Below are 16,039 nucleotides of genomic sequence, written 5' to 3' on the forward strand. Positions count from 1 at the left end.
AATGATCATACTGGACAATTTATAATCTTCACTTCCTTCGACTCCATGATGCCTGATCCACACCTACCTCATCTGACCACAATATAACTTTGTATCTGCTATCAACCGAATTGGCAAACGCCTCTATGGTACTATGTAAGCCACATTGAGCCTGCAAATAGGTGGGAAAATGAAACAAATAAATAAATAATATCACCTTATTTGTTTTTTTAAATTTATTTATTAAACTAAGAGCCTAGTAACTAGGGGAGGGTTTGTAGCCCCCCATCACCACCCAAGGGCTACACAGTAAATTATCCATGTGTCTTAGAAGCAATTGCCTTGGGTATTGATATTAATAGTTGTCCATTAGGTGAGCAATGATATTATAGCTCTAATAGGGATTCTCTTGTTTGGAAGCTGAAGTGAAATATTCAAGATGTGTATAGAGCTCTGTTGGAGGAACATAGGGAATTAATTTCATATATTGCATTTGAAGGTTACAGACTCAGATGTGGCAGGAAGCTCTTCATGAGTTTAAAGTAGCTGCATTTATGAAAGAATTAATAACAAATGTGGAAGATGCAATGGCTCCAGAAATAAAATTTTTCTTCAGGCGTATGAGACGGTACAGCTGTTCTTAGATGTGAAAGCACCTCATTCTTAGGTAACGGCAATGAAGTATGGTGTAGTACTGAGTTCTGGAAGGTTCTCATTCGGGTGCAAGGTGTCTTCTGGTGGAGGTGGAGGTGGCTGGTGCTTCTGTGGCTGTGGAAGATCATCTGATGGGGTAGTGATTTTACGCATCCTCTGTGGAGAAACAGGCAACAACTATGAGAACTGAACTACTGTTGGTTTGGAGGGAAATTTTCAAATGAATCTTGCCACCTATCTTCTGGAATTAGATGGCTAATATGACATTAGAAAACTTACTCCCACAGAGTGCTTAAAAAGTGCAGGCATACTTTCACAGTACTGTTTGCCACATACATACTAAGAATCCCTAGGAGTATGTAGCAGGAAAACAACCAATGTACACTTGAATTTTCATGCATGCATATTTATATTCATACAGGTGTATGTTTTTTCACCCGCCTATCTCCAGAAGTAGCTGGTAGAATAAATATGGGTACTTTGTTGTTTTGTGGCTTCTGCAATTTTAGGGGCCCTTTTCCAAAGTGGTGGTACCCATACTGCCGCTTTACTGCATGTCAATCCGACACTACCACTGGGTTACCTCAGAAGCCTGGCCGTAGTGCCTGGTCCCACCACGTGCCTTTTCTGGCACAGAAAAAACACTTTTTTTTGCACCCAGGGCTTACCTAGAGGTAATTAGGCAGCCCTGTGTGCTGCCCGGTTACCACTGGGTTAGTGTGGGAGCACTTACCGCCTCCTAAATAGGTGGTGGTAAGTGCTCCTCCAGGAAATGGCTGTGCGGCAAATATTCACCTTACTACCCCCCCCTTTTACCGGGCAGCTGTAAAAGGGGGCCTCGGCATTTGGCAAACCTGTGTGCCAACGCCATCACAGGGCTCCTTTTTTCGCCGCTTGGTAAAATGGACCCTTAGTGAAAGTAACTGGTTAGTGCCTTTTTGAAGATTTTTTTGATGTTACAAGGATACCTGCCTATCTTACCACTAGACAGCCAAGGTCAGCAAAGAGCAACTGTAGCCAAAGCAAAACAGTAGGTCCTGACAGTCACACAAAATCAATGAACCATCAGAACATATTTTAACCTAGCAATGTTATAGGATTTTTGTGTGATGATCATGTTTGTTCAGTTTAATTATGAAACTCTTGGGGGGGGGGGGGGGGAGTAAGGGTTTAGGTTTACCTACAGTACCCATTACCTGGCTCAGTAGACAGTTCAATGAAAATTGTATCTTAAAGGTTAGCAAGCAATAATAGTTATTGAGCAAGTCATTTAAAATTTTCTATTGCACAGTAATGTAAAAATTACTTATTGCCTTAGCATACATGCAAAGGAAGTCCAAGTTCAATCATGGCAGCAGCCAGGCTTCTTTGGGGCAATTTTACCTAACTGCTGGAGGGGCAGTCTAGCCATCTATATCATAGCCAGTTAGATGTCAGTGGATTTTCAGTCACAATATAGCTGACTTGGTAGCAGGCGATAGTCTATTTACATCTAGTTGGCTATAACATAGCTATGTAAGGGGTACTTTTGGGCCCTGCAGTAGCGGTGGGAGCCCTTTGTACCGTGTATCAGCGCCCTTTTTACCTCAGCAGGTAAAAAGCCCCTAAAAATAAAATGGCCATGTGGTAAGATTACGTTTACTGCATGGTCATTTGGCATGGCACCCGTTGAGGTGGTGGTAGGGCTCCCATGGTAATCTGATGGTAACTGGGCAGCACACAGCACTGCCTGATTACCGCTGAGTTAGTGCCACAGTAAAAATAAAACTAATTTCCATCGTGCTAGAAATGACACGCGTTCAAGGTGAAACTACTGCTGGTGGCTGCGTTGGACCAGCAGTAGTTCCGGGTTGCCACGCAACAACCCTTTCATAAAAGGGCCCCTAAATTACTTCTGCTGTCCCTCTTGAGTGGGATAGTCATGGGACTTAGTAGGCTACCAATGAGATTTCATTGCTAGCCAGTTAAGTTCCTCCTCTGATCCCATCACCACCCACAAAGAGAACACCTACATTTAGCTACCTGGAGAAATACCAGGAGGCATTTCACAATATACTGTATTGTGAAAGATATGCTTCTCCTTATATGGTTACGTGATTGTTATAGGCATCATTCAATTATTGCTTACTGCATGTGCAGGAAGACTCCAACATCCATCCTGACTCAAAAGACACTACCTTGTCTGGTGGGGGTCCCCAACCCCTGCCAGCTGAAGCCTTTGTCCAGCGTTGGTCTCCGGCGCAGCCACATTGCCTGCCCTGCTCTCTCTTCCCCTCATGTCCAGCATGCTCATTTTAATGAAATTGAGCATCTACATATGCTCAGTTTCACTAAAACAAGTGTGCCAGTTGTGAGGGGGAAGAAAGAGCATGGCAGGCAATGCGGTGGAGCCAGAGACCAGAACTGGACAAACACTTCAGCTGGCGGGGGTTGGGGACCCCCCCTGCCAGCCAAACCAGGGTCCCGGAGCCAATTTGGGGGGGGGGGGCCCAGCCCCTGTGGCCCTCCATAGCTACGCCACTGATGTAACTTGCCTTGAGCTACAATTGAAAAGGCATGAAGTTAAATTCCAAATATCTATTGATCTTCAGAATTACTCTGGAACTGTGTGTGGACCACCTATCCAGTTGCTTGTGATTTAGTTATAATGCTAGTCAACCAGAAAATAAAACTAGTTAATGGGCAGCTATTGGTATGGTTAGCTAATACTAGTTAGAATATGAAGATGTCCTGATACAGCAGCTGAGACTCGGTCTCTGGAATTGAGCTATCACTTTTTTCTTTTTGTGAGTCAGGATGGACTGTCCTTTATCTCTGCTCATTCACGTGGCCTCTTACCTGCATAAAGGATCCTTTGGTTATCAGGACAATGTAGATTGCATAGGCAGGAATGCAAATCATTGATGAGATTGCTAAAAGCCATCCAATAGCATATCCCCATGGAGGGTACACATACCAGCCATCATATGTTAAGGGCTCATACTTGATCACTGTAAATAAGAAAATTGCCTGGAGAGGAAGAAAAGAATAAATCATAATGAGGGAAAATGGAGTATTAGAAGCAGATCTAGAAGACAGCACGAATTATGACAAATTTTCTAGAGTACAAGCCTCATGTATCTAAAAGTTCCACATTGTTCACAACCTAATTAAAATGCAACAACCATTATGATGCAGGAAACACTTTCAGCTGATAATCTTGGAACCATTTGTAGAAAAAACATTGCATAGTGATGAGTCTTTGTTTGTTTTGTCAGGGACACTTCTTAATGAGAAGGTTTACCAATTTCCAAATGTTGTCTCCTAGGATGTGCCAGGTATGTTGGTTTGTTGTCTGAAAACCTTCTCTAAAAGTATTACTAAAGTGCATCTGCATCTTGTGGTTACATCAGTATTCCTAACACACTGAATGTTGAGGGCAGACAGGAACATGTAATGTCTTAGATACTCTCCACTAGATGGTGTCTTTCTGTAAACTCATGACCCTTCCTTGCCTCATCCTTTTCTCTTCCATCCTGTTAGGTATGTACTGATGCTCAAGGGCAGAGCATGAGAGCACTTAGATGTGGGACTCTCTTGAGTTCCAAGTGGATCTTCAGACCGAGAGAACCAGAGCTTGATGCTGGTGAAAATGGAGTTAGACACAAGCTACCTGTTTTTCATCAAAGTTATCTAGAGAGTCTGAATTGCATACCTGGAATCCATTGAAGGACTACCAGAGGATGAACCTAATACTAAGCTGTTGCCCTATAAAGGGCAAAGCAGAAGTTCAATTTATTTTCTTCAGGAAGCATCAGGGGTGTAGCCAAGGATGAGCCCGAGTGGGTCTTGGCCCTACCTCACTGGACTCGGGCCCAATCAGGCCAGAGAGGAGACCTGAAGGCAGTGCCAACATCTAGAAACATAGAAACATAGAAAAATAAAGGCAGATAAAGACCATATGGCTTATCCAGCCTGCCCAGCCATGCCATCTACTCTCCCTTTCACTCCCCTAGAGATCCCATGTACTTGTCCCAAGCTTTCTTAAATTCAGATACAGTTTTCGTCTCCACCACCTCCACCAGGAGACCTTTCCACAAATACACCACCCTTTCTGTGAGGAAGTATTTCCTCACGTTACTTCATAGGATATCGTGCTCCTGGCTAAGCACTAATATTCAGTGTGGGATAGCCAGTTATCTCCTCTGAATATAAGCACTTAACACATAGCAGCTAACCAGCTATATGGCACGATATAGCCAGCAATCTGCAAATGTTCAAGCGCTGGCTGGTTAAGTTTAGTGGGTAAATTGGACCGCCTAAATAGCAGTCCTATCTTTGCCTGCTATTGACTTAACCAACCAGCGCTGAATATTCACATGGAGAGGCATAATCGAACCGGGCCGGCCATCTCTAAGGCCAGCCCCGTAAAGCGGCATACCCGACCGTATTATCGAAACAAGATGGCCGACCATCTTTCGTTTCGATAATATGGTTGGGGTCGGCCAAATCTCAACATTTGGGCTGGCGTTAGAGATGGCTCGTATTAGAGATCGATGCCATTGGTTTCCGCCGATGACGGAAACTAATGGCGGCCATCTCAAACCCGGCCAAATCCAAGCCATTTGGTTGTGGGAGGAGCCAGCATTTATAGTGTACTGGTCCCCCTCACATGCCAGGACACCAACGGGGCACCCTAGGGGGCACTGCAGTGGACTTCAGAAATTGCTCCCAGGTGCATAGCTCCCTTACCTTGTGTGCTGAGCCCCCCAAACCCACTACCCACAACTGTACAACACTATCATAGCCCTTATGGATGAAGGGGGCACAGTGGGTTTCGGGTAGGTTTTGGAGGGCTCCCATTTACCACTACAAGTGTAAAAGGTAGGGGGGAGATGGGCCTGGGTCCGCCTGCCTGAAGTGCACTGCAGTACCCACTAAAAACAGCTCAAGGGACCTGCCTAGTGCTGTGATGGAGCTGGGTATGACATTTGAGGCTGGCACAAAAATGTTTATAATTTTTTGGGGGGTGGGAGGGGTTGGTGACCACTGGGGGAGTAAGGGGAGGTGATCCCCGATTCCCTCTGGTGGTCATCTGGTCAGTTGGGGCACTTTTTTGAGGCTTGGCCCCAAAAATATATGGACCAAGTAAAGCCGGCCAAGTGCCCGTCAGAGCCGGCCTTCTTTTTGCCATTATCGGCCAAAGCTGGCCATCTCTTAACCACGCCCCCGTCCCGCCTTCAGAAGCCTGCTGACATGCCCCCTTGAACTTTGGCCAGCCCTGCGACAGAAAGCAGTTGAAGCCGGCCAAAATCGGCTTTCGATTATTCCGATTTGGCCAGGTTTAGGAGATGGCCGGCCATCTCCAGATTTGTGTTGGAAGATGGCCGGCCTTCTCCTTCGAAAATAAGGATAGCTGATTAAGTTAGAGCCAACCAAAAATCTCTCTGGATATTCAATGCCGGTCACCAGAAATGGCCCGGCGTTGGATATCTGGGGTCAGCGAATATAATTGGGTTTTTTTGACCTTGTAGTTTCTCCTTTTTCTTTGAACTCAGTTGAGGCCGTTGTTGAGACTGTAAGTCTTCATTTTGGAATTTTTCCCTTTATTTTAATAGACTCCCAGTGTTCTAAATCTGATCATTGCAGCAACAACCCTGATTCAGGAAGCCATGCACTAGGATTCCTTTTAGAATCCCGTGTCCCCATGTCATGGGCTCTAAGACCAGCCACCAGATCTTTTCCTTCATAATGCCTCTCTCCCCCACCCACCAGGAATGTGAATGCATTTTTTGCTGCATCCCCAGCACTAGCTGAGTCAGGGTGCAGTGGCAAACCTCTATACTTACTGCGCAACCAAGAGGAGTGACAAGGAGCCAACAATACTTCATCAAAGGCCATATTCTGTAGCCAAACATATCTTCAATATTGTCATAAAAACGATTCACGCCTTGACCATGACAAAAAGAAGGAAAATTATAGTCTTAAAGTTAGTTCAGATAGAATATTTATTTTTTAAAACATTGAATTCCACAATCAAGCTGTATGTGGATTCAAAAAACCATTGCCAATAAAATAATTACGACAAACATACCAACAAATAACCAATTTAACATCCACCATATATTTAAATTGAGAATTTAGAAAAGTTGGCACGTGTATATACTGGATGCACATGCTGCTTTGAAGAGGGCATGTTCTAAGAATGATTTGGGTAGCTTGAAAAGCACACATGTATTTCCTATTTTGCAACAGAAATACATATACTTTAATTTCCCTGTTTGTATTTACTTTTGATCTAAGCACACATAAATGCCAGCTAAATGCTATTATGGACCTGGGATTCAGAGGAGTGATTGAGGCAACAACTGTACTTATATCTATGGGGCCCGATATTCAGCCGGTGGCGGGCAGCGTGTTTGCTGTCCGCTGGCAGCGTTAAACCCAGATATTCAATGCCAGGCTGTTTTTGGCAACCAGCATTAAATATCCAGGTTTATTTTGGCCGCTAAAAAGTTAACCGGCTATGTTGATATTCAGCGCTAACCGGTTAACTTTTTAGTGGTCAAAGATAAGCCACATAAATAGCAGGCCTATTTTGATCACTCAATGTAGCCGGTTTGGCACTGAATAACCATTAATTTGCAACCAGACTCCAGTATTTTCAATGTTTACAAAATATCTTTATTGAAAGAATGTGCCTTTAACAATCAGCACTTATCCTAGCTAAAACCATCAATCCACACATTCATTCACCATGGTAATGGTTTATGTATATTTTTGTGCATTTGAATTGATTGATATTTTAGTCAGGTACTGAGAGTGATTGGTGTATGAATGTGTGGATTGATGGTTTTAGCTAGGATAAGTGCTGATTGTTAAAGGCACATTCTTTCAATAAAGATATTTTGTAAACATTGAAAATACTGGAGTCTGGTTGCAAATTAATGAATGTAGTGTGACTCTAGTGAGTTAAGCTTGTCCCTATTTACCAGTATTGTTACTGAATATCCATGCCTAACTGGCTATGTTGCGTGATATAGCTGGTTAGTGGCTAACCGCTAACTGGGATATTCAGCGGGAGATAATTGGTTATCTCTCACTGAATATCCACGGTTAGGCACTTAAATGCTATTTAACTGGCCAGGAGCCATTCCTGGACGGTTAAATAATTTTGAATATATGGGGGTTGGTGTTACAAAGTACCTCAAACTGAAAAAAAAAGGAGTTTTGGAGCTTGGCTCCTTGTATCCCCTTGGATATGCAGTTTTGTCTTCTGTTCTGTTCCCTCACTAGTATTATGTAAATAGCCTCAATGTCAACCTGATGATTTGGCAGTATAACAAATGTTCACAATAAATAAATAAAATAGATGCTGGCACTTACCTGTACAGATTGCAAAATCTGCTGCTTAAATGTATAAGTGTGGCATTTACAAATGCAGAGCCCTAAGTGAAGCTGCCCTTTTTTTTGAATATGTATTTTTGAATGTAAGGGGATTGCCATTCCTACTCCCCTCCCCCCACCACTTTTCCCTGTGGCATGTTACCTAAGGTTCCTTTGGATAGATGGCTGCTTGTCTCCCCAAAGGAGAGGTGTGTCTATAACAAGACAGGCAGGACCACCCACTGGTCATTTCCTTGTGTATAAAATTAACTTTGATGACCCATGAGAACTTTAGAATATAAAGGTCAGTTTTACTTGCATAACATACACAAAAGGGGACCATGGGTTTGCCCTGCTGCCTAAGCCAGTATCATCAGTATTGTTGTGGCTTATGTTCACTGCACTGTATTTGAGTTGGGAGTAGGCATTCACTAGGATCCTGGTAAGGGCCCACCTTGCCAAGCCAAGCTAGGTCCTAAGTCTCTCTTTTCCATTGCTGAAAGGTCCGAGGTCTGAAGTCGGCTGTGAGCTTAGCAGCTCATCACCCTAGAGCAATAGTTCTAAATCTTTCTTCTGTTGTGACACACCTAACAGATAATGTTCATGTGCAGGACACACTGAACACTTCAATTTGCAGCTGAACAAAGAAAAAACCCTATACATCATTTCACTGCTGCTGGCAATGATGCAAGAGAAATACAGATGTAATGGTGGTGACTGTTGGGATGGAGGAGAGGGGTGCGCCATAGGCCTGCAACATTTCCAGTTGGAGCTGATGACAGGAGTAGGGACTAGTTATGAAGATTAAGTATTTGACTTTGTTCTGAACTCTCCCCAACCTGCCACACACATGTTAAGAAAAGCACAATGGTGCCTCTGTCAAATTTATGGTGACATACCTTCCAGCTCTTAGTGACATACCGGTGTGTCCCGACACACTGGTTGAGAACCGCTGTCCTAGAGAGAATTCACCAGGGCACTCTGCCATTGGAAGCAGCTAGAGTGCACAGTCTCTCACCTGCATAGACCATTATCTGCTGATTACTGCTGCTAAACCTGTGACGACAAGTACCACAGAGCAAAACCACAAGCATGCACAATAATGCCTCATTTCAAACCAATAACTTTGAAATCACAAAACAGATACACAATCCATAACTAACAGGTTGCTCCATTTGCACTTACTGACAAACAGGTTGTTCTATCTGCATTTTGTAACAACTTACATAGCATGTACACAATTACTGACAGGTTATTCTATCTGAGTTTTGTATTGCCGCATGTCCAATGGTGGAAGGGCTGAGTCTCGGTGGCTGGGTGCAAAGAGAGTAATGTCCACCAGATGCCAACCAAAATAAGGACATCCAAGTTCCTCCCTTGCCCCTCCCCAATCCTGTAGCTTATTGCAATCACAATATATTGTGGTGATACGAAATGTACATTACCCTTGCATACCATGGGACAGCAGCCAATCAGAGGCCAATTCCTGATGGAAACCTGCCACCATGTTACCCTGGGTCCCCTTTACATGGGGCTTGGGGCCTCCATTAAGAAGGCAACTGGAACCACCTGCCAGTCATTCCTTTGCATATGAAATTAATGAAGGCAACACATGAAAGTTTGCAATATAAAGGTCACAGCTTTATTTACACAATGTATTTGTTCAAACCAGTATTGGCGATCTCCTCTATGGTACTATGTAAGCCACATTGAGCCTGCAAATAGGTGGGAAAATGTGGGATACAAATTTAACAAATAAATATAAAACAGGTGGTTTGGGCCCACCCTGCTCCTGGGCTAGTATCACCAATATCGTTGTAGTCTACATTAACTGCATTCTACTTGAGTTGAGAATAGACATTCACTGGGATCATGGTAAGAGCTTGCTTTTCCAAGCTGAGCTAGGCCATATTACATTTTCTATGACTCCCTTTTGTCCTCCTGAAAGGTCTAATGTCTGCCATGAGCTTAGTGGGTCATCACCCTACAGAGAAGTCGCCAGGGCATTCTGTTGTAAGCTGCACAATGTAATCCATAACCAAGTTGTATCATATTGTATTTCCATTATTCATATCATATTGTAAGCCACACTGAGCCCGCAAAAAGGTGGGAAAATGTGGGATACAAATGCAATAAATAAATAAATAAAACTAAGGTACCCTGTCTCTAATTGTCTGGATAGACCCTTATTTGCTGTTGGTTCAAGTAACTGCTACAGACCTGGAATAGTCTGCCTTGCTCTGGATCCACCATAACAGGACCCATGCCCCCATCTGTTCCCTCATTGTTGCTAACAGCTGACTTAGGTAACCACTTTGAGGACTTCCAGGAAATTATTCTATAGCAAGTCCAAAGCAATGCCAGACAGGTATATTGAATCAGTATTGCAATCTCTTCAACTGCCAGCAGCATGTATTCACATACTAATTTGCTTACTAATGTTTTTTTCAGTCAGCAATATTCAGCTACTATCCACATAGCTATGTGGATTAATTTAGGCCAGCAAAAAACCCATACTTACTTAAACCGGTTGAATTCTGTCACTATGGACTAGATTCTATATATGGCGCCTGAAAAATCAGTGCCAATAATATGTCCGCCTAGGCGTATTCTGTAAACCATGTCTAGATTTAGGGGCGGTTTATAGAATACACCTAGTGGCCTGCGTGTCCATTTACACCAAATAAAACTTGGTGTAAATACCGGTGCCTAAGTTAGGCACATATCAGGTGTATTATATAACCCTGCGTGTAGATTTTCTGAATGCCAATAGCCACATCTCCATTTTGGCAGTACACATTAGAATTTACAATCATCACTTTACAGAATACACTTAGCAAGTTGTGTGTGTAAATCCTAATTAATGCCAATTAGTGTCAATAATTGCTTGTTAAGTGGCAATTATTGGCACTGATTGGCATGTTATGTAATTAAATTGCAAGCACAAATCCAGAATACAAGCAGATTTGCACACACAATTTCAGTTGTGCTATATAGAATTCAGGGGTATCTATAGAGCCGGTGGTGGTCACCAAAGTCTATGTATATTCAGTACCACTTACTATCCGAAATATATTTAAATGTGGTGGTTGATGTTCAAAAAAAACACTGACCGTAACATTTGAATATTGACCTGTATATTTCTGTGTGCTTCCTTTTTACTTTTACCATATGAATATGGTCACCAGTTTTTGTTTATGCTATAACAAAGATACAAACCATGTTTGAATCTCACACCTTAAGGTTCAATTTCAGTTTCAAACCTTAAAGTTGAAATTCAAATCCAAATTTAAATTCAGTTGCCTCAGTTACTTAAATATGAGATTTATGGAAACCATTTTAGACATTAACATTATATGTGTGCATATACATACCCTCTTACGCTCAAAAGATGGCCCTCTATGCTGACCTCCTTCTATATTCCCTGAATCTTCAGATCATTCAGTCCACCTCTGTCAAACTACTCCATCACGCGCACCATTTCAACCATGTCACTCCCCTACTTCTTGCTGAGCATTGGCTCCTGCTTCTTCTTGTATTTAAAAATCACCTCCCTACAACCCTGGCCTACATTCATTAATATGCTCATCTCTTATAATCTTTCACATACCCTGTGCTCCTCCAACAGTAATCTTCTCTCCCACTCCTCTCTTAATTGAACATCTCAGGTGAAACTGCCTTCAGTTTCCTGGGCCTCAAACTCTGGAACTCTTTCCCCCCACACCCTTTAGGTCACAGCCCTCCCTCTCTGCCTTCAAATCCATGCCTAAAACTCACTGAATCCTTTGGCACCCAGCCAAACTGACCTAGCTTTCCTCTCCCTGATAACCCTCACTGGTCCTTCTACAATATATCAAGTGATGTAAATATATAAATAATAGATATATGCATATACTCTTAGGAAATTTCATAAAAGCCTACTTGAGTGTGTAAAACACTACTCTACAAGCTCTAGTACCTTATAAAATTACCCCTAATTCTGTCAACCACAACAGTAAATTCTACTTACCATATATCCAGCCAACGCAGGCAGTTTCAAATGTTCCCACAAAGAACAGACAAAACCCACTAACTGCATAAGTATCAAAGAGTTGGAAGATATACATTCCACCCTGTAATGGGTAGAAAAAGAAGGCTATGAGCTGAAAATAACCACAGGTTAATTGAAATGTCTTGATAAAATGATTTTATTACAAGAGGCACATAAATTACGTAAGTAAATTTAATGGTGGTATTAAAAGAACTCCAATAGCTGAATGTTTAAAAAAACAAGTACCATGTCTGTATGCAATATTCTGTGGATACATGAAGAATTTAATATTAAGCAGTGAGAGTCTGGCAAGAGTTCCATATTGTTAGGCAGATCCAGGTCATGCCATGAGACCAAAGTCTTAAAACTAGCATGCATTAATAGACTTTTTTATGCTTGTATAGGCTTATAGGAGATCGATATTCAATACTGGAGTTGGTAAATTTTATCATGCATAATCTGCAGCACTTATCTGGTTAAAAAGTGGCTAACTGTACTTTGTGAAAGTTAATCAGATATACAGTTAACCTTGGTACTGTAAGGAAACGTTTTCTGGAAAATTATTCCAGGTATATGCATACGTATATTAAATATATATGCACAGGAACAAAGCAGACACAGAGTCCAGAAGAATCTTGTCCAAAAGGACCTAAATGGTCTTTATTCAAAAGGACCCGACGTGGCCATATTTTGCCAAAAATGGCTGCATCATGGATATAACAAAACATTAACAAAAATAAAAACATATACAAATGAATAAAACATAAAATATACATAACAAATGAAATCAAACAAAACAGCCATCAGTAAAAACAAGCAAAAAATACTGCATTACTTAAGTATCAATAAATATAAACCAGGCAAAAAAAACGTATATGCTATAACCATTCATATTCAAATTTGCACAATGACATGTAAAAATTAACAAACATGTCATTATGCAAATTTGATTTTTGAATGATTATAACATACATGTGTTTAGCCTGGTTTATATTTATTGACACTGCAATATTTTAGTATTTTATTGCTGGATTTTTTTTCTTTGTTTGATTTTATTAGATATGTATGTTTTTATGTTTTATTCATTTGCATATTCTTCTGGACTGTCTGTTTTGTTCCTGTGCATTCTGTTTTGCTGCAGACTTTTCACGTCTCTTCTTTGTGTTTGTGGCATTCAATATCTTTTTTTTTATTTTGCCAGCTCAAACTTAACCGCACTGGTCGATTAAGTTTATAGCGGCCAAAGATAGGACTGCTATTTAGGCAATCCAATTTGGCCACTAAACCTAGCTGGTCTGTGCTTGAATATTCACAGACAGCTGGCTATATTGCATGATATAGCCGGTTAGCTGCTATGCGCTAACCACCAATTATGAGCGGATCAAGCGGAATATACATTTTCTGGCCAGTTAAATAGTGCTGAATATTGGCCAGAAAATGTATATTCCACTTGATTTTAGTATAATCGACGGATAACACTTTTGTAACGCATGAGTAAATGTTAGCACCGAGTTTACTCATTGACTCTTACCAGGGCAATTCTATATTGAGAAACAGAATAATAGAAGAAATAAGCTTCTTACCTCTGTGATTAAGAGTAGCCCTAACAGAAAACATATGATACTGAATACCAGGATCAGTATCTCTCGGCTATAACGCTTTTGGGAAAGACTTGGGAACATGTCCAGCGTAGCTGTAGCTAGGGTCTCAACAGAGACAAACTGCAGAAAAAAAATTCACATTTATAATCCAAGATTTTACATCTCTTGAAATCTCTCACTTTTCTCAATGGATTGTAATAGCTAATTCAAATAAATTTGAAATGCAGACTACTGGGAAAGACAACCATTTGCATAGGTGCCATCAGATTTGGACATCATTACACAGATTTGCCACTAGTTAATACTTCATATATATTACATATTCCATTCTTTCACTCTGTAGCTTGTAACAGAGGGGCATTTTTGAAAGAATGTCCAAGTCATAATTGGGACATTCTGCTCATAATGTAAAAAAAAAACCCCATTCATCTATCACAGCCATTTTTGAACAGGAAAAACATTGGTTCATATTCCACTGCAACTCTTATTTTAAATGGTGAGCCCTCCAGAGACAGGGAATGTGCACCAGCTCAGTCTCCCTCAGGCTTGCAGGTGTCATTAAAATTGCAGAGCATATACAAAAACATGGACTGATGAGACAAAGTCAGCACGGATTTAGTGAAGGGAAGTCTTGCCTCACCAATCTAATGCATTTTTTTGAGGGGGTAAGCAAACATGTGGACAATGGGGAGCCGGTTGATATTGTATATCTGGATTTTCAGAAGGCGTTTGACAAAGTGCCGCACGAAAGACTCCTGAAGAAATTGCAGAGTCATGGAATCGGAGGTAGGGTATTATTATGGATTAAGAACTGGTTGAAAGATAGGAAGCAGAGAGTAGGATTGCGTGGCCAGTATTCTCAGTGGAGGAGGGTAGTTAGTGGGGTCCCGCAGGGGTCTGTGCTGGGTCCGTTGCTTTTTAATGTATTTATAAATGACCTAGAGATGGGAATAACTAGTGAGGTAATTAAATTCGCCGATGACACAAAATTATTCAGGGTCGTCAAGTCGCAGGAGGAATGTGAACGATTACAGGAGGACCTTGCGAGACTGGGAGAATGGGCGTGCAAGTGGCAGATGAAGTTCAATGTTGACAAGTGCAAAGTGATGCATGTGGGTAAGAGGAACCCGAATTATAGCTACGTCTTGCAAGGTTCCGCGTTAGGAGTTACGGATCAAGAAAGGGATCTGGGTGTCGTCGTCGATGATACGCTGAAACCTTCTGCTCAGTGTGCTGCTGCGGCTAGGAAAGCGAATAGAATGTTGGGTGTTATTAGGAAGGGTATGGAGTCCAGGTGTGCGGATGTTATAATGCCGTTGTATCGCTCCATGGTGCGACCGCACCTGGAGTATTGTGTTCAGTACTGGTCTCCGTATCTCAAAAAAGATATAGTAGAATTGGAAAAGGTACAGCGAAGGGCGACGAAAATGATAGTGGGGATGGGACGACTTTCCTATGAAGAGAGGCTGAGAAGGCTAGGGCTTTTCAGCTTGGAGAAGAGACGGCTGAGGGGAGATATGATAGAAGTGTATAAAATAATGAGTGGAATGGATCGGGTGGATGTGAAGCGACTGTTCACGCTATCCAAAAATACTAGGACTAGAGGGCATGAGTTGAAGCTACAGTGTGGTAAATTTAAAACGAATCGGAGAAAATTTTTCTTCACCCAACGTGTAATTAGACTCTGGAATTCGTTGCCGGAGAACGTGGTACGGGCGGTTAGCTTGACGGAGTTTAAAAAGGGGTTAGATAGATTCCTAAAGGACAAGTCCATAGACCGCTATTAAATGGACTTGGAAAAATTCCGCATTTTTAGGTATAACTTGTCTGGAATGTTTTTATGTTTGGGGAGCGTGCCAGGTGCCCTTGACCTGGATTGGCCACTGTCGGTGACAGGATGCTGGGCTAGATGGACCTTTGGTCTTTCCCAGTATGGCACTACTTATGTACTTATGTACTTATAGTTGGTATATCTCTGTTTCTGGAAGGCTCACAAGTGGGATTTGAAACTGAGTCCCCTGGTTTACAGTCCACTGCACTGATAACTAGGCTAGCTTTCAGACCCGCTTGCTGCTGTGTTCAGAATGCCGATAAAAGCTGATGTTATCAGGGAGCCTAGTTTCCCTTTCCAGTGTCACTCTCAGGGGTGAGGAAAGGGACAGTAAGCATTGGGAGATTAAGAAGGGGTCATGCCTTAATCCCTACAGTGGTCAGCTACTCAATCATGGCAACATTTTATACCCGAGATGTGACGGAAACAGGTATAACTTAGTATGCCCTTATTTTTGGGCTTGGATGTTTCTTCCTGTTTGATTATCGTTGTTGGATGTCCTAAATTTGGGCCTTCCTTAGCCCAGTCCTAAACACGCCCACAACATGCACTCTTGCTATTTGAATGAACTGCAATGTG

At 41.9% G+C, this 16,039-nt stretch overlaps 1 protein-coding gene across 3 annotated transcripts in view; it reads right to left on the minus strand.

Annotated features, from left to right (window-relative positions):
* Positions 1-240: 240 nt before the first annotated feature.
* The window catches only part of LOC115477581 (sodium- and chloride-dependent betaine transporter-like), a 107,716-nt gene continuing 91,917 nt past the window's right edge, over positions 241-16,039 (minus strand). The window contains exons 12-16 of one of the 3 annotated variants that reach the window (XM_030214554.1): positions 13,612-13,749; positions 12,008-12,110; positions 6,462-6,562; positions 3,472-3,642; positions 241-789 (exon numbers count right to left, since the gene is read on the minus strand). In XM_030214554.1, coding sequence (XP_030070414.1) covers positions 643-789; positions 3,472-3,642; positions 6,462-6,562; positions 12,008-12,110; positions 13,612-13,749 — 660 coding nt within the window. In that variant the 3' untranslated portion in view covers positions 241-642. Of the gene's footprint in view, positions 790-3,471; positions 3,643-4,327; positions 4,529-6,461; positions 6,563-8,902; positions 9,055-12,007; positions 12,111-13,611; positions 13,750-16,039 lie in introns of those variants that run through there. The other 2 variants (XR_003943350.1, XM_030214555.1) reach the window with 2 other exon arrangements.

The sequence above is a fragment of the Microcaecilia unicolor genome, chromosome 9, assembly GCF_901765095.1.
Source record: "Microcaecilia unicolor chromosome 9, aMicUni1.1, whole genome shotgun sequence".
NCBI classification, from domain to species: domain Eukaryota; kingdom Metazoa; phylum Chordata; class Amphibia; order Gymnophiona; family Siphonopidae; genus Microcaecilia; species Microcaecilia unicolor.